This window comes from Eschrichtius robustus, chromosome 5 (assembly GCF_028021215.1).
Source record: "Eschrichtius robustus isolate mEscRob2 chromosome 5, mEscRob2.pri, whole genome shotgun sequence".
Lineage (NCBI taxonomy): Eukaryota > Metazoa > Chordata > Mammalia > Artiodactyla > Eschrichtiidae > Eschrichtius > Eschrichtius robustus.
Window position 1 is genome coordinate 61,235,728 of NC_090828.1, and position 27,412 is coordinate 61,263,139.

At 35.2% G+C, this 27,412-nt stretch overlaps 1 protein-coding gene across 2 annotated transcripts in view; it reads right to left on the reverse strand.

Moving 5' to 3' along the window:
• HAT1 (histone acetyltransferase 1) overlaps nucleotides 1–27,412 on the reverse strand; it is a 47,555-nt gene that overhangs the window by 18,055 nt on the left and 2,088 nt on the right. For both annotated transcript variants that reach the window (XM_068543916.1, XM_068543917.1), the window contains exons 2-4: nucleotides 23,799–23,903; nucleotides 12,751–12,826; nucleotides 8,890–9,010 (exon numbers count right to left, since the gene is read on the reverse strand). In XM_068543916.1, coding sequence (XP_068400017.1) covers nucleotides 8,890–9,010; nucleotides 12,751–12,826; nucleotides 23,799–23,903 — 302 coding nt within the window. The remainder of the gene's footprint in view (nucleotides 1–8,889; nucleotides 9,011–12,750; nucleotides 12,827–23,798; nucleotides 23,904–27,412) is intronic.

The window sequence follows — 27,412 nt, forward strand, 5'->3', positions numbered from 1 at the left end:
TTTACACGGCTGCTTATTATGTTACATGTGTCAAGGAGAGTATATTATCCAAGACATGAAAGGATCACCAGCAGTAGTGAGGTGAGGCTAGAGTCTGACCAAACAAATGGCAACCTCACAATGAGCAAGTAGGTCATAACTCCCTCATACACGAAACTCAAAATTAAGATAACTTAAAAAATATACCCACTTAGGAAATACATAAATTATATGAATGGATATATTATCCACTCATCCTATAATGTGACACAATTTTTATAGAGTTGGATTTGTGACAGTAAAAAGAGGCAAGCCTGGACAACAAAATTAAACTCAGAGATTAAAATTATCCTTGTTAAATAACCTCAATGAATGTTAAACTATCAGCTGAGCAGACTTCATAATCCTTTTCAAAACCCCAAAAGACCACTTGATTGAATACATTTACTACTTCTCTTTAACCATGAATATTTGATGAAGTCTTACAATAAAGTATTACTGCTTCTCACCAGGCAATAAAACTTAATGAATTGGTCTCAACTTAACAAAACCTTATCCCTCAATACAGTCCCTAAAAGCCTGACATTACATTCAACAAAATGAGCTTGCATTCTATTCAAACTTTTTCCTGAACAATGAGGCCAGGTTTTTACTTAATGGAGTTTGCCGTGAGTTCAGCTGTAATGTTTGTATTGTATCTATTTCCACAAGGACTGACACAAGAACACTTTGTGTTAACTTACTAAGCAGCTCTTTCATACCGTTTACATGCATGATGGGTATTAGTTCTAAACCAAGACCCTTGCTACTTAGCATTCAAAACAGGGAAATTAAGATGCTTAGGACAAAATACACTACAAAAGGCTAATACAACATGCTACTAATTCCTGTCCTTTCAACCATCTTTTAACTAAGCAGAAGCAATGCACCTGCAGATGAATAGCACTTTATTATCATTCAGTTACATTTTAGGATAGAGAACGAAGGATGGAATTTATCACAAACAAGTTTTATTTTCAATGCTCTGGTACTACCAACATTTATATATAACTTGTTTATAGCTATAAAAAAAAAGGTATTATTTAAAAATATAGCTCTTTGACATTTTGCCCAACAGCTTATTTCTAATATGTGCACCAGTCCTTACAATCCATTCACCCTCAAGATCAAATAAACTGCATTTGACAGGACCACTTCTGCTTATTTTTAAAGTACTATTTGATAAATTATTTTTCCTTGATACTGCTATCTAATGTGAAGAGACCATCTTAAGCATATTTTACAGAATTTGTACAATTTCAATAATTACAAGAGGAAAGTGTAATAATAAGGGATAGGTTTAATAGGTCTGTTGTGTGGCAATTAAAATCCAAAGTAGCGATGGGTAAAGTAGTATTAATTCAAGTTTTAAAAAGTCAAGAAACACTACTTTTAAATGAAGAGGTTTACAATCTATCAATTTCAAAAGAAAACACTTCAAGGCATGTACAGTGTATATAATTTTAACTTTTAAAAAACTTTCCCTACGTCCTGTCTTCTCAACAAGGCATTGCAAAGCATGATCAAATAACTTCACATATCAGGCACCAAATGTACTTCAAAGATTTCTCAGAAACTCTAAGTTTCAAGTAGCAGTTCAGATAGAAGATAAAGCAGCCAAAGATTTGAGCTCAACAAAGTTGAAAGAAAGTTAGTGTTTAACTTTCAGCCTTCAAAGGATACCTATTTATTGTAATAAATATCTTCAAATAAATATTTTGCTCTGGGCAAGTTTACACATTAAGAACTTTTACAGGGGAATAAAAGGCCAAGTTTAAAAACAAGGACTCTGTTACATATAATACATTAGAGAAAATGTATATGTATTACATAAAATACATAACATAAAACCAAACAGCTCTTCAAACCCAGAATTCAGGACTTTGCACCACTAAAGGAAAAATGTCTGCATTTCTCTAGTAAATGGATTCTGCTTTAAGAAAAAAAAAAATCCTATAACTGTCATGTCTTACAGATCTGTACTCTTTTCTAAAAGAATAAATATATTTTAGTTCAGTTAAATATTCATTTTTCATATTGGATTACTGGCCAGACAATAAATTACCACTAGAGAAAACCCCCATATACTCATTTTCAATTGAATTTAGAATTAAAGATTAACTGAAACCTTTTAGTTCCAATGTTAGTGGCTAAAAGTTTAGATTCTGTTTCTGAAGATCCCTGAAAAATTCCCTACCTTCAAGAATATTCTAAACTTTAATTAAAATTATTTAAAAATACAGTTCTAGAAAGGATAAGAAATTAAGCTGACTAGATCAAGAATCTAGAATACAACCTGATATATTTAATAAGGATATGCCTTACAAATCTTTTCCTAACCCTTGGCAATATCTTTTTAATAAGGAAAGCATAAAGTAACTCTTCTATTCAGGTCTTCTCTTAGGTGACTCAAGATGAAATATTTTAGATTGTATACTTTCTGACTATGGTTATCTCAATTTCCAATGTTCTGTACTTTGTTACACATGAGATGTTTCCATGAAGCAATTTTTACTATTCTTCATCACTGCATAAAGCAATGTACCTGAGACTAACTGGTAGTCTGCTATAATACAAATATGTTTACACTTGTACACGTGCACTTATCACATTCGAAAACCAAATTACCTCTTTAGTGTCTTATCTTAAACAGCAGCATTTGTCTAAATTTGTCTATGGTGCTTTAGTTTTGAAATAGCAATTTTAGAGGCATGTTAAATAGTAGTACATGCTATCCTTTACTTGGCTAAAGTGGTGAAGACTTAACATTAACTATAATTCTAAGAATATGCTATAAAACAAGCAAAAAACCTCCATATCTACATAATTTGCTCAAGATATGCTACAAAAACAAGCAAAAACACTCCATATCTAAATAATGTGCTCAATCTTACATTCTCTGACAATATTTAAGCTGTAGAAATTTCCGTATTGTTAGAGAAGTAGAGAAAAAGCGTGAATATTTCAACTACTGGAAAAACAAAGGTCACATTATGTTAATTTATACTGCATTAGTGTTTTGCAACCTAAACTCACAACAAAGTTCCAAGATAAAAATCTAAATACATAATTTTAAAGCTTTTTATGATACTTCATTAAAAAAATTACTCATTAAGAATGCTGACACCCTTATCAAAAAAAGAATATAGTGGAATATACTGAAATATTATTAGTCTACCAAAGAGTTACTTTTTCACTTCCTCAAGATTAAATTTTTATAAGTACACAGGATTTTTCTATTAAAAAAGCCCTAAGGAATCCAGAAAATTTTAAAAATCTGCTCTCATCTACTCTCAAATTCAATCCATATTAATGAGAGACAAGAATAAAATAGATGACTGAAATTCAGTTAATACAAACCTTATCCATGTATTTCAACTTTCTCCAACAAAACTTTCCCTAAAATGTTAGCAGTTAGAAAGACTGAACAATCTTAGTTACACACCCTTCCACTAAAAAGCAATGAAATTACCTCAAGAGAGGGCAGGAGGTATTGATAAAGGCAAAGATCAGGGACAACCATAAGATGAACAAACCATCAGTGTCTGAATAATCAAGTTTATTGTATCGCAAAATTCAAAATAATTATGTTGTCTTTAAAGAGGATGGCTAGTGGAGATGTTTTACAGGCATCTTAATTGCAACTAAAAAATTTCAGGTGCCACTGGAGAGCATGTAAAAGAAAAAGAATGGATGATGAAAGATTAATATAATGGCAAAATTCTAACAAGCAAATAACTTCTAAGCAGATTTGCTGTGGCTTCTGACCACCTAAAAGGGTGTATTTTTCATATGCAAAAATAATGCTACATAGTAGAGCCTGCAAAACTCAATTATGATATATTATATAATAACCTCAAAACAATACATCTAAAACAAAAATCTTGGGCTTTTCCCACTTAAATCTACTTCTCCCATCTTCCCCATCTCAGTGAATAGTACCACTACTGCTTAAGCAATGGGATCCTCCTCGTTCCTCTTTCCCTCATCAATCACATTTAATTCAACAGCAAATGCTACTGGCTCTACCTCCAAAGATATATCCTCAACCAGACAACTAAATGCAGTGTGGCCTGTAACACTGCAACATTCTGGTCTCCCTTCTTTCACTCTTGCCCCCTACAGTGTACTCTCTGCACAGCAGCCAGAATCATCTTTTATAAATATAAACCCTATCATATAACCCCCACCTACTTAAAACCTCCAAAGGCTATCAACTACTCTTCCTCCGTATGACCTAGTTTTGCCAACCCCCTTCAACCATCTCCTACCTTTCTCTCCGTCACCACAACGACTTAACAACAGTGATCTTTCTGGACAACAAAAATGCCAACAATGTTCTCATTCAGGGCCTCTGCATACGTTGATCCCTTCAGATTATTACATGGCTGTCTCCTCTTCATTCAGAAACCAGCAAAATGTTTCTTCATACATTAATGTATTTTCATACATATTAATTTGTTTATTTAATATTTGTTCACTGACTGCTCCTCTTGGCAAGAAGGTAAGCTTCATGAGAGCAGTGACTTTGCTTTGTCTGCCACTAGGTTCCTGGCATCAAGAACACAGAAGGCATTGTGAAATGAACATTCTCACTGCAAACTGAGAAGAGGCAAGCCCATTCCTCCCACATCTGCTACCCATTCTTTTTTTATAAGGGGAAAAAGAGGTCTCTGCTTGAACATGTAATTTAAATAAATGATCTTCGACCATGAAGCAAATAAATAGTCCTACAAAAAGGCATTATAAAAGATTGATTCCTTACTCCTAACACAGTACTTCTAAATGGAGAAAGCTGGTTTTCAAGAATGGAACAATTAGAAGTCAATGCAAATACATAGCTATTTTCACTGCACATAATATTTGAAAGATTCATCAATAACTAAGTCAATAGTTCCTTTGGAAGAAATCGATTCAGCACTACCAGCCGGAACTTAAAAAAAAAAAACAAAACGAAAAACCCAAAACCAGCAAACCCCTCAAACAAAAGTGAATTTTGTACAACACAAGAAAAAAAACCCACCACTGCATTTTTAAAGAGTATCTAGCCAGGCTTGAAAATTTAACAGTCTAATAAGAAATATTTGATTATAAAAAGCTCCATTTTACTAAGTCTGTTTTAAATGCTAGTTTATCTAAGATTAAATCTTTTCAAGTATCAAATCACCACAACTACAGTATTAGTCAGAATCACTTTTATATCTGCAAATTTTCAAAAATTTCCAAGAGACACAAACCACTGAATAAAACAAATATTAAGTGCAGTTACATATTATTTATCTGACAAGCTTAGTCATCTCAAACAGAGTGGGAAATGGGAACAAAAAAAAGTAAGTGCTCAAAGTATTTCTGACACTGAAGTTGAATAACAGATATAAGAGACTATTTTAGACCTCTTTATGCTATATACGATTCATGTTACAATTCCATTAAGTTTACTAATATGGTATTTTTACCCATAAGGGGACTGTTTGCAAGAGGAAAGTCCCTCACACCAGCAGTAAATTGAGAGCTAATAGCATAGAAGTATGGGAGCAGGCAAAAATAAATACACATTGTAAAAAACAGAAATAAAAACTAATAAGCACAAGCGCCTGGGCCCATTTAGAACAGGTCATAAACAGTTCTATAATCACATCTTTTAAGAGGGTATTACTATATATTATGCATACTACGACTAAGTGATTCTCTCCCATGTACAATACGAATCATTTATTGATACTAGTTGTGGGACTTTGGGCAAGTCCTTTACAATAAAAGAAAACCAAAAAGAAAAAGTAAATAATAAAAAGGGGGCAAATCAACCAATGCAAGTAATGAGAGAAAGTTTTACAATAAAAGGGTGGGGCACAAGGTTGGCAAAAGGCTTAAGTCAGAAATTTAAAGTTAGTTAAAGCCTTGATAAAGTTGGCTTCAATATCTTTAAATAGGAATGCCCAGGAACAGAACAAGTCTAAAATGTATAATTTTGGGGGACTTCCCTGGTGGCGCAGTGTTTAAGAATCCATCTGCCAATGCAGGGGACACGGGTTCTAGCCCTGACCTGGGAAGACCCCACATGCCGTGGAGCATCTAAGCCCGTGCGCCACAACTACTGAGCCTGTGCTCTAGAGCCTATGCTCTGCAACAAGAGAAACCACCGCAATGAGAAGCCCGTGCACCGCAACGAAGAGGAGACCCCGCTTGCCGCAACTAGAGAAAATCCGTGCACAGCAATAAAGACCCACTGCGGCCAAAAATAAATAAATAAATAAATTAAAAAATAAAATAAAATACATAATTTTCTGTAGGCCTCTCAGAGATTCACGTCCATCCCAAACATGCCAAAGACACTCACCGCATCCCAACATCCCCCAAAGTTTCCAGGATCAACTCAAGTCCAAAATCTCATCATTTAAGTTATCTAAATCAGGTATAGGTGAGACCATGGGTATGATACATCATGGGGCAAAATTAAAATTCCTTTCCACCTGTGAAACTAGAAAACAAGTTATCACTTCTAAAACACAATGGCAGGACAAGCATAGGATAAAAGTTACAGACTCTGTCATCCCGAAAGGGAGAAAATGGGGACTTCCCTGGTGGCGCAGTGGTTGGGAATCCGCCTGCCAATGCAGGGGACATGGGTTCGAGCCCTGGTTCGGGAAGATCCCACATGCTGTGGAGCAACTAAGCCCATGAGCCACAACTACCGAGCCTGTGCTCTAGAGCCCGCGAGGCACAACTACTGAGCCCACGTGCCACAAATACTGAAGCCCACGCGCCTAGAGCCTGTGCTCTGCAACAAGAGAAGCCACCACAATAAGAAGCCCATGCACTGCAATGGAGAGTAGCCCACGCTCACCTCAACTAGAGAAGGCCCACACGCAGCAACCAAGACCCAAGGCAGCCAAAAAAAGAAGTGTCTTTTCCACAAATATTAAAAAAAAAAAAAAAGGGGGGGGGCAGAAAATGGTAGGAAGAAATAACTCACCAGTACCAAACAATTTCAAAATCCAGCTCATCTAATCCATATTCCATTAGACCTGGGAATACTGTGGCCTGTGGGTCCACCCTCTGAGCCTGAAGCTCCACCTTCAAAACTGTTCTTCCTTTTTCTTGAAAGGTAGCACATGTTTGCAGCTGAATAGTGTTATCAGCCTGTTTCCTGCCTATAGAATTTTAGAAGTCCATTAGCCTTCCCTCATTCTGTCAGTCCAAACTGGCCGTGTTTCTGCTGATGTAACACTCTCGAAAAACCTTGTGGGTAATCTGTGTATACCATGAAGGTTCATGTCAATAGACAAGACGGTCCTCCACAGATGTTCCTTGAATTCATATCATAGAATCCAATCCCTATTCCTGGCTTTGTTGAGATTACTGAGGAGAACAGTGAGTCACATGCCTATCTCTTCAGCAAAACAAGATTACTTAGCCATACTCTTGGCTTTCTCCCCACAGCACACTTCCCTGACAATGAATCTTCTAATTCTAGTGTCTTCAGAACAGGCTGAGAATCTCCCAAATCATCAAGTCCTAGATCTTTTTTGCTTAACAGTTCTTCCCTCAATTTCTCTCTTTCCTCTCACATTTTACTAAAAGCAAGAAACTAGGCCAAAGCTTCAATACTTTGTTTGGAAAACTCGTCAGCTAAGTATCCAAGTTTATTGCTTACAAGTTCTCCTTTCCACATTAATGCAGGACACAATTCAGCTAGGCTTTATACAACAAAGATCTCCTTTCCTCCAGTTGCCAATAACATGTTCCTCATTTCCTTCTGGGCCCTCACCAGAGGCACCTTTTACTGGACTGTTACTAGTACTAGAAGGCATTCCTATTTCTATCAACATTCTCTTTTATAATGATATAGTATGTATTCTCTAAGACGATAAAAAAGTTTTCTCTCCCATGTTCCTAACTTTGCTCTGAGTCCTCACCAGCGGTGCCTTTAACATCCATATTTCTACCAACAGTTTGTTCAAGGCAATTTGCTTTTTCTATCATGTGTCTCAAAATTCTTCCAGTTTCTACCTATTACACATTTCTAAAGACATTTCTACAGTTCAATAGTATCCCACTTCCTGGTACAAAAATCTGCATTAGTTTCCTGTGGCTGCTGTACTAAATTATCACAAACATGGAGGCTTAAAACAACAGAAACGTATTCTCTCACAGTCTAGAGGCAAAATCTAAAATCAGTATCACTGAGCTGAAATCAGGGTGTCATCAGGGCCACACTCCCTCCAGAGGCTCTGAAGGAGAATCCGTTCCTTGCCTCTTCCAATTCCTGGTGGCTACTAGCGTTCTCTGGCTTGTGGCCACATTACTCGGCCTCTGTGGTCACGCTGCCTTTGGTGGAGCCATAATTCAGCCTGCCACAGATGCATACGCTTCATACTCTCTGCCTTTACCCTCTTTTGGTTCATTTGCTTCAAATAGTTTTATAATGTAATCAGCTTAATTATCCATGTTCATAAAGGAATATATATTAGGAAATTTGGGATTAGAAATATAGCAAGAGAAAATAAGAAAATTGTACATGAAGTAAATGCAGAAAATTTAGCTAGTTCCCTCCATCTTATTTAACTTCTGGGAAAATAAGTACTTTTAATGTCCAAAATAAAAAACGAAAGTTGGTAAATAAAATGCAACTCTGATCAAGTGAAGGTTTTTATGGAAAAGGTCCACTCAGGAAACAGATCAGGCTAAGGACCATGATCACAGGGTTAACTGGAATGACAGGCAGACAATCATTTCCATAACTAAATATTAAATATGTGGTTTTAAAGCTGCTATATAACAGATTCTCTCCTCCCTCAAACCTTTACATCTTATAAACTGTTTTATACTCAATTGGAAAACAGTTAAAAATAAATTTATTTCTGTTCTTACCTCTACACAGTCAAAGTTCTCATCAACTTTAGATGCATATTCAACACGGAACATTGTTGACAGGCTACCAGCAATATAATATAACAAGATCTTCAGACCCTTGTAACCAAAAGCAGTTTCACTAAAAGGGGAAAAACAGCAGTAATCTAAGACCCGAAAATGAATCTTTACAAAGTCATGACAAAGTATTAACCCTACATATAAACAAGTTTAACTTCATGGGTAGTTTCAAGATTTTAAACTATACTTATTAAAAACAAACACACAAACAAAGCATCCTGTAATGAAACTGTGCCTCCGCTTTCCTCATTTATAAAATGAGAGAATAATAACACCTACCTCAAGGATGTTTTATGGGTTAAATGAACAAGTTAATACATGTAAACTGTGTATAATATTGACTGGCACATTGTACAAGTATACTACAGCTACTGTTGCTGCTCTTAATGTTGATACTACTAGGAGGCATTTCAAATCAGAGACAAGTAATGTTAAACTGATTCCTGGCTAGGCAAGCAGCTAAGACGTAGCCTTAGCCCAGTGCTTCCAACTTACCACTTGCATCCATCACCAACATCCAGAGCTGCTGAAAGTGGTGAGTGATAGTACCTGTCTGATCACACCCCACTTATGAACTCAGAAAGCAGATCTGGAGTTGCTGCTATTTTTTTCCAACCTTGCTCCCCGCTACCCATCTACGCCTTGCTATTCCCTTTTTCAGCTTAAAAAAAGTCTTCTAGGACTTCCCTGGTGGTCCAGTGATTAAGAATCCACGCTCCCAATGCAGAGGGCATGGGTTTGATCCCTGGTAGGCAGAGATCCTGCACACTGGGCCAAAAAAAAAATCCAGAATAGGTAAATCTATACAGACAGAAAGTAGATTAGTGACTACCCAGGGCTAGGGAGGGTAGGGGAAAGTAAGTAGATTAGTGACTATCCAGGGCTAGGGAGGGTAGGAGAAAGAGGGAACAACTGCTAATTGGTCACAATGGGAATTCTGGTGAGAGTGATGAAAATGTTCCAAAATTGGCAGTGGTGATGATTGTGCAACTCTCAATATGTTAAAACCCATGGAACTTTACACTTTAAGAAGCTGAATTGTATGATAGAGGTTTTTTTTTTTTTAAGGTGAATACTGAAAGGGTGCTTAAAAGAAGCAGTGTCATTTCCAGATTTCTGTCTAGGCTACCAAAACAAAATATGAGCAGTGTCCATTCTAGGACTCTGAAAATTATATGTAGTAGAAAGGAGTGGCAATGACACTAGGATCAAGATCAATGTCATGGGTCCCAAGATACAGAGTTATCACGATTATGTGATTGTCATCTGCCTACCTTAGAGGAGGGGTATGCAAGCACACCACTTTTAATGACATGCAAAGTGAGTGTGCAAAATGCCATTAAGAAGCGGTACCTGTGAAACTAGATCCTACTCACTAAGATATTACCATAGGAAGAGATTTTAAATAGCAGTAAGAGGAAGAGAATAAAATAAAAAGCTCCTTAAAGACAGAGATACAAAGAGAAAGCATTCTTATTTTTATGGTGTAATAAAACCTGTTTAAAATATGAAAGGCTCAAATTTTGGCACAAATCAATATATAATAAAATTCAGTTATTAATACTTAAAAGCACATAAAATGCCTAATCTGATGTATTAATAAGAAATTCTCAAGAAACTTGTTCCATGAAGAGACACTTGTCAAGTTAAAAACACATTAAATAAATATATCCAAAATGTTGAAATAATGCATAGAGAAAATAGCAATAAGAGGGAATATTTTAAATGTCAACTATGTCTAAACACCCTTTCCTACTAAAAAAACCATGGTTCCTTGAGAATATGCCCGACTCCAGAACTAGCAGAGGAAGTACAAGGTGAATGTGGAACACCTTATTGTATCACAAGGTAACATGTCCTCAAAATGATGACGATATATCAAAAGGACTCAAAAGCCAGTTTGAAAGAAGAGCCACTTGTTGAATCTGGGATAATTTGAGCATCAAATTAATAACAGTAAAAGATTATAACCCATTAAGTTAAAAAAAAGAATCCCTGAGTCTATTCTGATATAAACAATACATAAGGGGGAGAAGCTGTTTTTTATAGTAGAATGCAAACTAATAACTGCTGAAGGTGTGGTAGAGTTAGAAAATCGCCATTTTACAATCATAGTAAAATACTGACAGGAATCATTAAGTTTTAAAACTACTGAGCGAAAGTTTGATGGGAAACAGGATATTGTCACTCTCAGACTATCTCCCCACAGATTACATATAAATAACAAAGAAAAGCCCATTAACCTTTTAGTGGGGAAACCTGGCAGATACCTCTAAACTTAATGACCCAAGTTAGCTTAACCAAAAATGGGACAAACTGACATCATGGACTTTCTGATATGACACACTGAGAAGGACATAAGACAACTTCTGTTGTGGTACTACAGAAATATGCATTATCTGAATTTAATCATGAAGAAACAATCAAACGAGTCCAAAATGGTTTATAAAACTAGCCTATTCTCTACAAAAATGTCAATGCCATGGAAAACAAAGTCTGAGGAACTGTTTCAGACTAAAGGGACTAAAGAGAGATGACAACTAAATGCAATACGTGATTCTAGATTGGATCCAGGATGGGGAAAATTGTTATAAAAGAATTACTAGGAATCAACTGGCAAAGTTTGAAATGTGGATTATATTTTAGAAAACAGTACTGTATCAATGTTAAATTTCCTGAGTTTTGATAATTCTACTATGGTTACTGTCCTTGTTTTTAGGAAATGCATACTAAAGAATTTAGGAGTAAGAGAAGATATATCTGCAACCTACTCTCAAATGGTTCAACAACAACCTATCAATATATTTATATAAGAGAATGATTAAAGCAAATATAGCTAAATGTTAACAACTGATGACTGTAGATAAAGGATATACAGAATATTATTCTTGCAACTTACTGTAGATTTGAAATTTTCTTCAAAATCAAAAGTTAAAAAAACAAAAGGTGACGGACTATTCTAATAATGTAATGAAGGTATAGGAAATTAAAGAATTGTGCTGAATAGCCCAGGACGTATCTTTAAAGTTGCTTCTAAAAATAAATTTCTCTTAATTGCTTATTTACTTGTCACAGAATAAACCTGAGCTTTCCAGATTTAGGGGAGTGTTTTCTAAAAGAAGTATAGGGCTTCCCTGGTGGCACAGTGGTTGAGAATCTGCCTGCCAATGCAGGGGACACGGGTTCGAGCCCTGGTCTGGGAGGATCCCACGTGCCGCAGAGCAACTGGGCCCGTGAGCCACAACTACTGAGCCAGCGCGTCTGGAGCCTGTGCTCCACAACAAAGAGGGGCCGTGACAGTGAGAGGCCCGCGCACCGCAATGAAGAGTGGCCCCCGCTTGCCGCAAGTAGAGAAAGCCCTCGCACAGAAACGAAGACCCAACACAGCCAAAAATAAATAAATAAAATTTAAAATAAATAAATAAATAAAAGAAGTATAGCAAAATGGTAGGAAAAAAGGAGTAGTTATGAATATGGGCTCTGCAGTCAGACTGACTAAATCTGAACTTCAGCCATTCATATGTCCTTAGGCAACTATCCAATCCCACCAATGTTAATGTTACAAATGATAATACCATTGCTAAGATTATGAGAATTAAATGAGATAATGTACCTATAGCACTAAATGATAGGTATTATATAGTAGATTGGTGTCTCAATGTAAAAAATGCCATTCTAATATATATTTTAAAATAAATTACATGAAAAATAACAGTAAAGAAAATAAATTCTCATTTCTAAATTTTAAAAAAAAATGTTTTTGCCATACTAATTTGACAAATATCTTACTAAGTTACTTACTCATCCCCAAAGAGTTGATGGGTATATTCAGGAAAGAAAGTTCTAATGTCATTCTCAAGATCTTCAGGAAAACGAACTGTTTAAAAGAATTAAAAATATAGAGATATTAACAATATTAAAGATGACAGGTATTTCCAGTTTGAGAATTTCAGTATAACTAGGATACAGTCAACATTTTTCTTACGTAAAATGTCACTTTTCCATTATGTGATTTACACTGGATTCTCATGAGAAAAACAAACAATGAAAATCAGAATATTACTTTGAATGCTTCAGCGTCAAAACCGTACTGATTCTAAGAATTAGAAAACTAGGCATGACAGAGTCATCTGATTTAATTTTTACTTTTCTGGTATGTTTATACACAATGCAAAGAGTAGAAGAAAACAAAACCACAAAAGCACTTTGAGATGAGAAAAGCTACAGTACAAAGGAAACAAAAACAAAGTGCTACAGGGAACATTCTGAGAACAAGAATAATCTGAGTTTGAGGAAGCTCATAGCATCACATCATTCTTTATGACTGCAAGATGATGATGTTTATGTTGTTCCTAGTTTTTTTCCTTTTCTTTTTTGCTATTAAAAGTAACGCTGCAATGACATCCTTAACCGTGCTATACTTTTACAAGTATACATAGGGTAAATTCCTGGCAGTACAAGTGCTGAAAAAAGTACTGAAATATTTTTGCAAATACTGCTTAAGTGCCCTTTAAAATACCATAAATACACACCAGCAGCTACTTAAACTCCTTTGTTTCTCCCATATCCCTGAGAATACTCTGTACCCTCAACTTTAATTTCTACCAATCTAAGATGGAAATGGGTATCCTGTTATTTTTATTTGCATTTATTATGAGTACTGATATTACTGGACTTTTTCCCAATATAATTTATCTTATGAAGAAAAACTACCAAAAAAAAAAAAACGCTTAAGCAATTGAAGAATTAAAAGATAACTGCAGATGAAAAGTTTCTAACACTGTCCTCATAGAGCAGGTCATTCACAGGGTGCCAAAGTTATCATCTAGCAGCTTACTGATTTACAAAAGACAATCTTTTTCACTGTAGAGATCTGGTGGTCACCATCTTTCCAAGTGATCTCAAACTTAGAATCACTCATTGTGGGACAGACCAACAATATGTGCCTCTTGATTCAATGCAACATAATGCATACAGTATCACCTATGAAGTTTTCTTACTGAAAAATTTTATCCTAGCTCTAATCCAGCTTTACATACTCCAATTTACAATACAGAAGTAGGGGAACAAATTAAATACCAGCAAAAGGAAATAGACAAATCCAGAATGCAGATTTGTTTAATAATTCTATGTAATGACTTTACTCTTCCAAATAAATCAATGGCATAGGGAGGGAAAAGTTCCATAGGTAGGAGGGACTGTTCTGGATTAAAAGAGATTAAAGAAACACCCAACACAATGCCTGATTCTTGAGTGGATTCTGGTTTAAATCTTTTTTTTTTTTAAGCCACTGAAGACTTTCCAGAACAACCAGGGAAACCAGAAAACTTCATGATACCAAAGAATTACCACTAATTTTCTTAGGTGTGATAATTGTATTGTGGTTATATATGTGCATATTCATATATTAGGACATGTGCTATGAGCAAATGCATGATGTTCAGAAAGCTACTTTCAAATAATTCAGCAAAAATACACACACATTAAAGCATATATGGAAAATGTTAATTGTTAAATCTAGGTGTAGGATATACAGGTATAATCCTATTCCCTCAATTTTTCTGTGTTTGCAAATTTTCGTAATGAAAATTGAAAGAAAAAAAAGGCCTGGGCAAATACAGCAAAATGCTAAGATTTGAAAAAGCTGAGTGATGGAATCACAGATATTCATTAGTTGCTTATATTTTTTGCATGTCTGTAATATTTCATAATAAAAAAATAAAGTAGTCCAATATGTCTAGATTCATTAACCTATAAGTTCCCAACTACTGCATCTCTAATACTTTAAAATGTCTGGAAGTCTCTAGAAATTATTAAAAATTAATTTCAAGCTACTGCTTCTAACATATATAGCACTTTGGTAATGACGGGTAAAGAGACATGGATAGAGAAAAAGACAAGTAATGAATAGGAAAAGTGTCGTAAGGTTAGTTATGATAACTATTTCTATAATTTGGATTGGCCTTCTTCCAATACCCACTCCTGTCATCCAAATTAGTGAGGTTTTACTATTTTAGCATGGAATTTAGTCCACAGAAGATAGGAACTAAAAGAAAAAGTAAAGTGATGAATCTTTTAGTTAGAATGAAGTTAAACTCAAATAGCTTAAGGCAAATATATACTTAAATATTTATTGACTTCAGCAGATTTGATTAGATTTTAAATATAAGAATCCAAGAGAAACTCTTTAAAACCAGTGCTATGTAGTTAATAAAGGATTCTTTTACTATCCAATAAGTGAAGTTTTTATATCAGTCCTTATCGTGAAACTTGAAATATGAAAACTTGTTCACCGTACGACCTTTAACCACAATGGGCAGATTTCTAAAAAGTTGCCTATAAGTTCCTGGGATTACACACTGAGAAAATACCATGGGTTAAACTTGATGGAGATTAGAATGAAAGTAATCTCCTCAAAAGAGGGTTTTTAAGGTAAAAAGTCCTGGGCCTTAGACAAAAGGAACCAACAATTGGTGCTAGGGGCACAAAGAATGGAGGTTAGTCCTTTTAATAGATGGGACAAATGTGAGTTTTCTATTCTCATTTAAAAAACCCTCAACACTTATACAAATGTAGTAATTACTATGAAAGGAATGAAACCAGATCTCTAAATCTGCCTACTCTGGGCATATCAAATAAACAGAATCATAAAATATGAGGGCTTTTGTGTCTGGCTGCTTTCACTTAATATGTTCTCAAGGTTCATCCATGTTGTAGCATGTACTAGTAGCTCATTCCCTTCTCATGGCTGAATATTATTCTACTGTACGGGGATGCCGTATTTTGTTTATACACTCATCAGTTAATGAACATTTGGGACTATTTGAATAATGCTGCTATGAACATATGTGCACAAGTTTTTGTGTGAAATACATTGTTATTGGATATACAATTAAGGAGGAGTCACACACAAAATAATAATATGTTATTAATAATATTATTAGTTGTCACTTGAACATTTACTGTGTGCCAGGCAATTTGTTAAGGATTTTATAAACATTATTGTAGTTAATCCTTGCAAGAGCTATACAAGGTAGGTAACATTACTACTTCCATTTTACAGATGAACAATGCAAAAAAGAATAATTTGCTCAAGGTTACAAAGTTGGTAATAGTGAGTTTAAGGTTGACTCAATCTGACATATATATGTACATGAGAACACATACGAAGTGCTGTTATGTCACTAAAGCAAGAGAGCAAGCAAGCAAACCAAATATCAAGCAATAGGAGAATGATTAAATAAATTATATAAATGTGAAATGGTTTATATAATCATTAAACATCATGTTACTGAGATATTTGGTGACAGAGAAAAATGTTCACAATGTACCTACAGGTAAGTGAACAGAACATGACACTGTGACCTGAATTTTATAAAAGAGAAATAATATAAGTGAATATATAATATAATTTAAAAAACTAGAAAGAAATATCCCAAATTACAATACTGAAGTAGTTATTCTGGGTGACAGAATTACAGGTTTAATTTTAATTTCTTATATTCTTCAGCACTGTTCAAAATTTCTGCAAAATATGCATCATTCCAATAGAGAAACAGACAATATAAAAACTGAAGTAATTTAAAATAAGCACTAAAAATTTTCTTTCCAAGAAAAACTATGTCACTCACATCTGTGGAGAAAAATGGAAGATCTGGGCCTGGAATACTAAATGGCACCTTATTGCCAACATAGGACCTGCAATGAATTTTCTTTTTGAATATACATCTTATTGTTTCTACTCCTATATATATAGTTCCTATATTTCCTAGTTCTCAGAATCACTTCTGTAATTTTTGGAGGGACAAAGAAGCATAAAAGAAGATACATTCCACATATGTCTTATTAGCCAAAAACAAAATTAAGAAATCACCAATGCATGTTAATCAATTTTTAAAGTTTAATTAAATACTTAGGCGTTTAACATATGTACAACCCACTGACAGTTGCTCATATCGCAGATATAATGGGTTCTAGCTCTCAAGCAGCTTCAGAGATGCCACATATTCCCCATTGTATCTAGTTGTACTCTAGACTATAAGTTTATTCATAACCCTGTGTTCTTTAAATAACTGAAATCTTAAGTGCTTTGGCCAACATATATTTTCCTGAGTATACTAAATTCCAGAGCTATGGCAGAAGTAACACATGAGCCTAGAACATCTTGTTCCAGAAAGTAATTAAAAAACAAAGTAATCAAATAATAAAGAGGACATGTAAAAAAGACACAGAAGCCAACTTGATCTGGCCTCCCACTGGTCAAGTCAGGGACAAATTGACCACCAAAATAAATGATAGTAACAGGTTATAATTCATTAAATAAAATAGGAAATAAATGAAAGAATTGAAAGTTTAATGAAAAACTGATAGGATGCAATGAGATCTGCACATCACTTCTGTGATAGTCCTACTAAAGATGTACAATCTGAAATAAACGATAAGCAAACATGTGCCAAACCCAGATTGAGGGACATTCCACATAATAACTGGCCTGTAATCTTCAAAGTGTTAAGGTCAGGCAAGTCAAGAAAAGACTGACAACTGTTCCAGTCTGAAGGAGACAAAAGAGACAGCCTGGAACACTCCTTGAGATATCCTTGAGATATCTACATGATTCACAGATTCACTTTACTTAGCATCTACTCAAATGTCACCTTAGTTGTAAGACCTGATCACTCTCTATTTTCTCCATAACACATATCACAATGTGTCATGTATTTAACATGTCTGTTTCTCATAACAAGAATGTAAGTTCAATGAAAAGAGGGACTGTTTGTATACTGCTCTATCGCTAGTGCCGAGATAAGTGCCTGTCACATAGTACACCTAAATAAGTATTTGCTGAATGGCAGTAAACTTAAAACAAAGATCATCTCAGTAGAACTAACAATACACTGTATTTTTGTAATTGGTTATAGGGCTTTTTAGTAGAATTTAAAAGAGTATACTGGAGAGTAAGGGATAAGGGAAAACAAAACACACACTACATAGGAAAAGAGAAATGAGAAAGTGTAAGGAAGCAACAGAAGAAAGATGACAAAAGCAACAAACAATGTAATGGAGATAAACTGGCTAGATTAAAAAAAATTTTACAAATCAAATCCAATATGTTCTCTATAAACGACATGCCTAAAAGGAATGACAGGTTAAAAGTAAATGGAAAGACAAAAAAATGTAGCATGTAAACCACAAAACCTGAAAATGCAATCTAAATTGTATTAAGGCAAAAAAAGCATTAAATGGCCTAAGAGGACAACCTCTTCAAAATGATTAAGGTGAATTCTTTCAAGCCTTTAAGGAACAAGTATACCTAATGCTTTAAAACTGCTGAGAGTAGGAATGGTAAAGTGGGAAGGCCATGAGAAATAGTTACAAAGAGTACAAAAGCTGACCTTCACCTCCCCTAAAAAGAAAGCAAAGAGGAGAAAAACACAGCCCAAGCTCATCTATAAACAATAATGTAAAAATATTTAAAGATAATATAAAATAGTCTTCCTCAAAACAAAATATCTCGAGGTATTGAAATGCAAGGATGGTTCAAAATCTAAAGATTAAAAAATAAAATTATTTAAATGTTATGTTTTACATTGTATATAAGATAATATAACCAAATTATTTCCAGGGAAACCAAAATGGCACTCAGTAAACTCTAATATGCTTGTTTGAATAAAAACTCTTGGCAAACTGAAAAATACTCTCCAATGTAATAAGCCAGGATCATGTTTAGTGGAGAAATAACGAACCATCATCATTAATTTAAGGAAGAGGAATGACGGCTATCATTTTTTAACACTGTTCTGAACATGCTAGCCAATGCAAATTGAAAAAAGTAAGAGGTATATATAGAAAAGAAAGTGAATTTACTAAAATGTTCAGATGCTACGATTGCATGCTTGAGAAAAACAAAGAAAATCAACTGAAACCACTCTCCAAAACAGTAGAAGAATCCAGTAAGATTATCTGTTTCTAAAATATATTAAAACAACAACGACAACAAAAATATATTAAAGACAAACAACTCAATTAAAAAATATGCAAAGGATCTGAACAGATACTTCTACAAAGAAGATACACAAGCAGCCAATAAGCACATGAAAATATGCTCAATGTCTTCAGTTATTAGGGAAATGCAAACTAAAACTGCAGTAAGATGTCATTTCACACCTACTAGGATGGCTATATATAAAAAAATAAGAAGTGCTGACAAGGATGTGGAAAAAGTGAAACTCATACATTGCTGGTGGGAATGTAAAATGGTATAGCCACTATGGAATATAATTTGGCAATTCCTCAAAAAGCTAAACATAGAATTATCATAGGACCCAGCAATTCTGTTCCTAGCTATATGGCAAAAGAACTGAAAACAAGGACAACAGACAACTATATCTCGATGTTCACGGCAGCATTATTCACAATTGCCAAAAGGTGGAAACAACCCAAGTGTCCATCAACAGATGAATGAATAAACAAAGTGTGGTATACAACAGAATATTATTCAGCCATTAACAGGAATGAAGTTCTGATACATGTTACAACATGAAACATTTGCTAAGTAAGTTGAAAATATTATGATAAGTAAAATAAGCCAGACACAAAAGGACAAATATCCCACTTAAAAAAATATCTAAAATAGGTAAATTCATAGAGATAGAAAGTAGATTAGAGGTTACCAGGGGCTGGAGGGAAAGGTGAATGGGGAATTACTGCTTAACAGATATACAGAGTTTCTGTTTGGGGTGATAAAGTTTTGGAAACAGATAGTGGTGATGGCTGCACAACACTGTGAAGGTAGTTAATGCCACCTAATTGTATACCTAAACATAATTAAAATGACATATAGAAAAAAAGATTCACTCTTTCTACAGTAACCCTAGAGCACTGGACCCGTGTGGGAAAAGTGTGCCTATCAATCCCTCACATACGAAGTGAAAATAGCTTGCTATGGGAGAAGAATCTTGGGATAAACCTTAGTGGAATTATTGGTATGCAGTCAAGAGTTAAAGTTATCCCATGTGTCTAGTACAATGCCTGTCACATGGTAGGTTTCAATAAACATTTCTCCAGAGAAAGTAGAAGGGGAAGGGAAAGAGGGAGATAGGAAGAAAGGTTGGTTTGAGGGAAGCAAATTATTGCTGCTGACTGTAAGGGATTAGACTGACCAAATAACCCAGTCAATTTTAGTTCTGTCAAATATGTATAAAATTTATGTAAACTAGATTTTGATGTGGGAAAAAGATATATATTAAAAATTATTTTCCATAGTTCTCCCATACACAATAAAGATAGAAAATATAATGGACGAGGAGATCCCATTTATAATAGCAGTAAAATAGATGAAATACCTTGGAATAAACTTAAGAAATGTTTATCATCTGTACATAAAATTTAAAACTCCACAGCTAGACATAAAAAAAGACCTGAATAAACAGAAAGATATTCTTGCTACTAGAAAGGAAGATTCAGCAATGTAAAGATGTTGATTCTCCCCATATTAAACTTAAATTTTAATAGGATCTCAATTTTAAAGAAATCAACCAAAGATCTCTTTGGAACTCGATAAAATGTCCCTCTAGAAGAAGACATTAGAGAAAACTTAGGAAAACTCTTAAAGAAATGAGTGGGACCCAGTCACACCATATACTAATCACAACATTTATTGTAACAGTACACTAATGGCTCAGGGAAAAAAAAAAGGCCCCAAAGCAAACCCAAGAATATATATAATACTTTAGTATGATTAAAAAAGAAATTTTAATTGTTGAAGACAACAAATCAGCAGCTAGATAATTGACTAAACCATCTGGAAAATTATAAAGCTGGATTCCTACCCTATGCCTAATCAAGATAAAGATTCAAAGGTTTTAATTTAAAAAAAGAAAAAAAATCAACAAATTATTAAAAGAAACAATAGATAAATCTTTCCATAATCTTAGAGCAGGAAGGACCTTTTTATAAGACACAGTGAAAACTCATAAAAGAAAAAGAAATTTCCTTAGATAAAAAATTTTAACTTCTACATAACAAACTCACCAAAAGTCAAAACAGGGAAAAAAAGTACTTGCAACATATGACCAAAGAAGGGCTGATCCTTTTAGAATATAAAGGATATACTTCTCTTAGGATTAAAAATCAATTTTAATTATCAAATCAAAAAATGGTCAAAAACAGTGGGGAAAAAAATCCTCAGAAAATAATGTGTTGGCAAGGATGTGGAGAAATTGGAATTTTTCTGCACTGTTGGTGGGAATGTAAAATGGAGCAGCAACCACTATGGAAAACAGTATGGAGGTTCCTCAAAGAATTAAAACTAAAATTACAATATGATCCAGCAATCCCACCTCTGGGTATATACCCAAAAGAATTTGAAGCAGGATCTCGAAGAGATATTTGCACACCCCTATTCACAGCAGCATTATTCGCCATAGCCAAGAGGTGGAAGCAACTCAAGCGTCCATCAACGGATGAACGGATAAACAAAACGTGGTATATACATGTAATGGAATATTATTCAGCCTTAAAAGGAAGGAATTCCTGCCACGTGCTACATGGATGAATCTTGAGGATATCATGCTAAGTGAAATAAGCCAGTCACAAGAATACAAATACTGCATGCTTCCACTTATATGAGGTATCTAAAGTAGTCAAATTCTAGAAACAGAATGTAAAAAGGTGTTAGCAAGGGGCTAGCAGGAGGGGGAAAATAGGGATACAGAGTTTCAATTTTGCAAGATGAGAAGGTTCTGGAGATCAGTTGCACAACAATGTGAGTATAAATGCTAAACACTACAGAACTGTGTACTTAAAAATGGTAAAAAATAGTAAATTTTAAGTTACGTGTTTTTCACTACAATTGCAAATTAAAACAAGAAGCTATTTTTCACCCATCACAGGGGCAGGGTGTTCTGCTTTGTTTTTTTTAATGATAATATGCAACACTGACCAGGGTATAGGTAAAAAGGCAACCTCAAATTCTGGTGTAAGCACAAGTAATTTTTTGGAAGGCAATTTAGCAACGGCTACTAAAGTAGAATATGTTTGTAACCCTTTGACCTAGCACAGTGGTTCTTAAACAGAGACAATTTTACACACAACCCTCAGGAGATGTGACAACGCCAGAAGACATTTTTGATTGTCACAACTGAAGGAGAATGTTACTGGCATCTAGTTAATAGACAAGGAATGCTGCTAAACATCCTACAAAGTACAGAATAACAAAGAATTATCTAACCCAAAATGTCAATAGTGCTGAAGCTGAAAAACTCTGATCCAGCATTTCAATTTCTAGCCACACTCTCTACAGATCACTCACACAAGTGGGTACATACATATGAAACGATATTTACTGGAGAATTACTTTTAATAGCAAAAGAGGAGAAGGGCATCTCCCAACAGAGAATACTTAAGTTATTATACAGTCATACTATATTACATAATTTAAAAGAATGAGGTAGATCTATATAGCTACAAGGAATGATATTCAAGATACTATTAAGCTAAATAACAAAACAGCCTTACAACAGGATCCTGGTTTTAGAAAATTAATGTATGTACAAGAAAAAAAAACTTAGACCAGTATTACCTTTTTAGTGAGGCGTCAGGGCACCATTATCTGTCACTTTCTTTGTATTTCTGTTATGTTTGTACTGTTTTAAATAATAATAGCTAACATTTATTGTGAATTTCTAAATCAAATTGTTTAAGCACTTTACTTGTATTTAACCTCATATTTAATCTTTACAACCACTATACAGTAAGTGATATTAACTCCATTTTAAAGATGAGAAACGTAAGGAATGGAAAGTGATGGAACCAGAATTCATGAGTTTATAATTATTTTTTAAATAGCTTTATTGAGTTATAATTTACATCCCATAAACTCAATTGCTTTAAGTGTATAATTCAATGATATTTAGTAAATTTAGAATTCTGCAACCACTACCACAATCTAATTTTAAAACACTGCCATCACCCCCAAAACAAATCTCATGCTTATGTGTAGTCATTCTCTGTTCCCACCCTTGGAACCAGGCAACCACTAATCTTTCTGTCTCGTGGACTTGCCTTTTCTGAACATTCATACAAATGGAATCATATGGTATGTGGGCGGGGGGGGGGGGGCTGTCTGGTTTCTTTCACTTTAGAATGTTTTTGAGGTTCATCCATGTTGTAGCATGTATCAGACCTTCATTCCTTTTTATTGTCAAATAGTATTCCATCACACAGATATACCACACTTTGTTTAACCTCTAACCAGCTGACTGATATCTGGGCTATTTCTTTTGGCTATTGCGAATGATGCTGCTGTGAACATTCATGTACAAGTTTTTGTAAGGACAAACATTTTCATTTCTCTTGCGTAGATACCTAGGAGTTAAATTGTTGAGTCATATGGCAAATATATATGTTTAACTTTTTAAGAACCTACCAAACTGTTTTCCAAAGTAATTGCCTCATTTTATGTTCCCATCAGGAACATATGCGAGTTTCCCCACATTCTCCCCAACACTTATTTTCTATTATTTTTACAAGCAAATAAGTAAAAGTAAATATTTTTAAGAGGCTGAGACCACTTATACCTGTCACTTTTTGCCACACTGAACTTTCTATATGTAAACTCTGCCATCTCTCAAACATCTACCCACATCATGACATAAACCAAGACTTAATAAAATCTGAATGCGTTCAATAAGTGTAGAAAACTAAACATTAAATTGCAAAAACAATACAATAACTATACAAATGACTGCAATAAACTGCTCTTACATAAAATTCTACTTCAAATTTAAAAAGAAACATTATATATACACACACAATACACACGTAATACTACTTAGAAAAGGCATACATACCTAATTTTAGTTCAATTGCTGTGTTGGTGTTACATTTGTATTCTGCCAGTTTCTTCTCAACTGCACTCTTGTATTCAACCAAAAATTTCTCCATAGCACCAAATCCTAAGAAAAAAGGTTTTTAAAAAGTCTAGGTGGAAGTGGTTTAATTAGTCAAACCTACAAATAGGGTTCTTATTAGAACTGGAATAAAGGTAAGACTTATAACGTGCTAATAGATCATAGATCTCCGTATACTCCTACTTAAATGTACTGAGTATGACTGTCTCATTATAAAACAGAAAAAAGGGCTTCCCTGGTGGTGCAGTGGTTAAGAATCTGCCTGCCAATGCAGGGGACATGGGTTCAAGCCCTGCTCCAGGAAGATCCCACATGCCACGGAGCAACTAAGCCCGTGTGCCACAACTACTGAGCCTGTGCTCTAGAGCCCACAAGCCACAACTACTGAACCCACGTGCCACAGCTACTGAAGCCTGTGTGCCTAGAGCCTGTGCTCCGCAACAAGAGAAGCCACCGCAATGAGAAGCCTGTGCACCTCAACAAAGAGTAGCCCCCACTCGCCACAACTACAGAAAGCCCACACATAGCAACGAAGACCCAACACAGCCAAAAATAAATTAATTAATAAAATAAATAAATAAATAAAAATAAATAAAACAAAAAAAATCACTTTTGAGATAGAGGCTTGTGAACTAGACCTGCTTTACATAAATGACTAAAACTGATAACTAAAATGACAGACTACTGACATTTCTGAATATTTAATATTAATATAAATTACCTGCTAGGATTTATACCTAAGTAGCCTTTTTAAAAGAAATATAAAAAGGACGCTACTGCTCCACTAAGAATCAAGGTGAGAATGTCCTTTGATAATTACAAGATAGCATTTTATTTCTAATACTGAAAAAATTCCACCCAGAGTACTTCCAGATCAACTATTAAAAAAACCAACAATGGGGCTTCCCTGGTGGCGCAGTGGTTGAGAGTCTGCCTGCCAATGCGGGGGACACGGGTTCGAGCCCTGGTCTGGGAAGATCCCACATGCCACGGAGCAACTGGGCCCGTGAGCCACAATTACTGAGCCTGCGCGTCTGGAGCCTGTGCTCCGCAACGAGAGGCCGCGATAGTGAGAGGCCCGCGCACTGCGATGAAGAGTGGCCCCCGCTTGCCGCAACAGGAGAAAGCCCTCGCGCAGAAACGAAGACCCAACGCAGCCATAAATAAATAAATAAATAAAAATTAAAAAAGAAAAAAAAAAACAACAACAGAAAACAGGCATAGAGGGAACCTACCTCAACATAATAAAGGCCATATATGACAAACCCATAGCCAACATCGTTCTCAATGGTGAAAAACTGAAACCATTTCCTCTAAGATAAGGAACAACACAAGGCTGCCCATTCTCACCACTATTATTCAACATAGTTTTGGAAGTTTTAGCCATGGCAATCAGAGAAGAAAAAGAAATAAAAGGAATCCAAAGCAGAAAAGAAGAAGTAAAATTGTCACTGTTTGCAGATGATACGATACTATACATAGAGATCTTAAAGATGCTACCAGGAAACTACTAGAGCTAATCAATGAATCTGATAAAACAGCTGGATACGAAATTAATGCACAGAAATCTCCTGCATTCCTATACACTAATGATGAAAAATCTGAAAGAGAAATTAAGGAAATACTCCCATTTACCACTGCAACAAAAAGAATAAAATACCTAGGAATAAATCTACCCAAGGAGACAAAAGACCTGTATGCAGAAAACTATAAGACACTGATGAAAGAAATTAAAGACGATACAAACAGATGGAGAGATATACCATGTTCTTGGACTGGAAGAATCAACATTGTGAAAATGACTATACTACCCAAAGCAATCTATACATTCAATGCAATCCCTATCAAACTACCAATGGCATTTTTCACAGAATTAGAACAAAAAATTTCACAATTTGTATGGAAACACGAAAGACCCCGAATAGCCAAAGCAATCGTGAGAAAGAAAAACGGAGCTGGAGGAATCAGGCTCCCTGACTTCAGACTATACTACAAAGCTACAGTAATCAAGACAGTATGGTACTGGCACAAAAAACAGAAATATAGATCAATGGAACAGTAAAGAAAGCCCAGAGATAAACCCACGCACATATGGTCACCTTATCTTTGATAAAGGAGGCAAAAATATACAATGGAGAAGACAGCCTCTTCAATAAGTGGTGCTGGGAAAACTGGACAGCTACATGTAAAAGAATGAAATTAGAACATTTCCTAACACCATACACAAAAATAAACTCAAAATGGATTAAAGACCTAAGTGTAAGGCCAGACACTATAAAACTCTTAGAGGAAAACATAGGCAGAACACTCTATGACATAAATCACAGCAAGATCCTTTTTGACCCACCTCCTAGAAAAATGGAAATAAAAACAAAAATTAACAAATGGGACCTAATGAAACTTAAAAGCTTTTGCACAGAAAAGGAAACCATAAACAAGACAAAAAGACAACCCTCAGAGTGGGAGAAAATATTTGCAAATGAAGCAACTGAGAAAGGATTAATCTCCAAAATTTACAAGCAGCTCATGAATCTTAATATCAAAAAAAACAAACAACCGAATCCAAAAATGGGCAGAAGACCTAAATAGACATTTCTCCAAAGAAGACATACAGGTTGCCAACAAACACGTGAAAGGTTGCTCAACATCACTAATCATTAGAGAAATGCAAATCAAAACCACAATGAGGTATAACCTCACACCAGTCAGAATGGCCATCATCAAAAAATCTACAAACAGTAAATGCTGGAGAGGGTGTCGGGAAAAGGGAACCCTCTTGCACTGTTGGTGGGAATGTAAACTGATACAGCCGCTATGGAGAACAGTATGGAGGTTCCTTAAAAAACTAAAAATAGAACTACCATATGACCCAGCAATCCCACTACTGGGCATATACCCTGAGAAAACCATAATTCAAAAAGAGACATGTACCACAATGTTCATTGCAGCACTAATTACAATAGCCAGGACATGGAAGCAACTTAAATGTCCATCGACAGATGAATGGATAAAGAAGATGTGGCACATATATACAATGGAATATTACTCAGCCATAAAGAGGAACAAAATTGAGTTATTTGTAGTGAGGTGGATGGACCTAGAGTAAGTCAGAAAGAGAAAAACAAATACCGTATGCTAACACATATATACGGAATCTAGACAACTGGTACTGATGGACCTAGTGGCAAGGCAAGAATAAAGACGCAGACGTAGAGAATGGACTTGAGGATGTGGGGTGGGGGAAGGGTAAGCTGGGACAAAGTGAGAGAGTAGCACTGACATATATACACTACCAAATGTAAAACAGATAGCTAGTGGGAAGCAGCTGCATAGCACAGGGAGATCAGCCCGGTGCATTGTGACCACTTAGAGGGGTGGGATACGGAGGGTAGGAGGGAGGTGCAAGAGGGAAGGGATATGGGGATATATGTATACATACAGCTGACTCACTTTGTTATACAGCACAACTAATAATGCATAGAAAGATTATCTCAAGAAGAATACACAAGAAACTAGTAACCACTGTTACTTCTAGGATAAAGAGAAGGAACGGG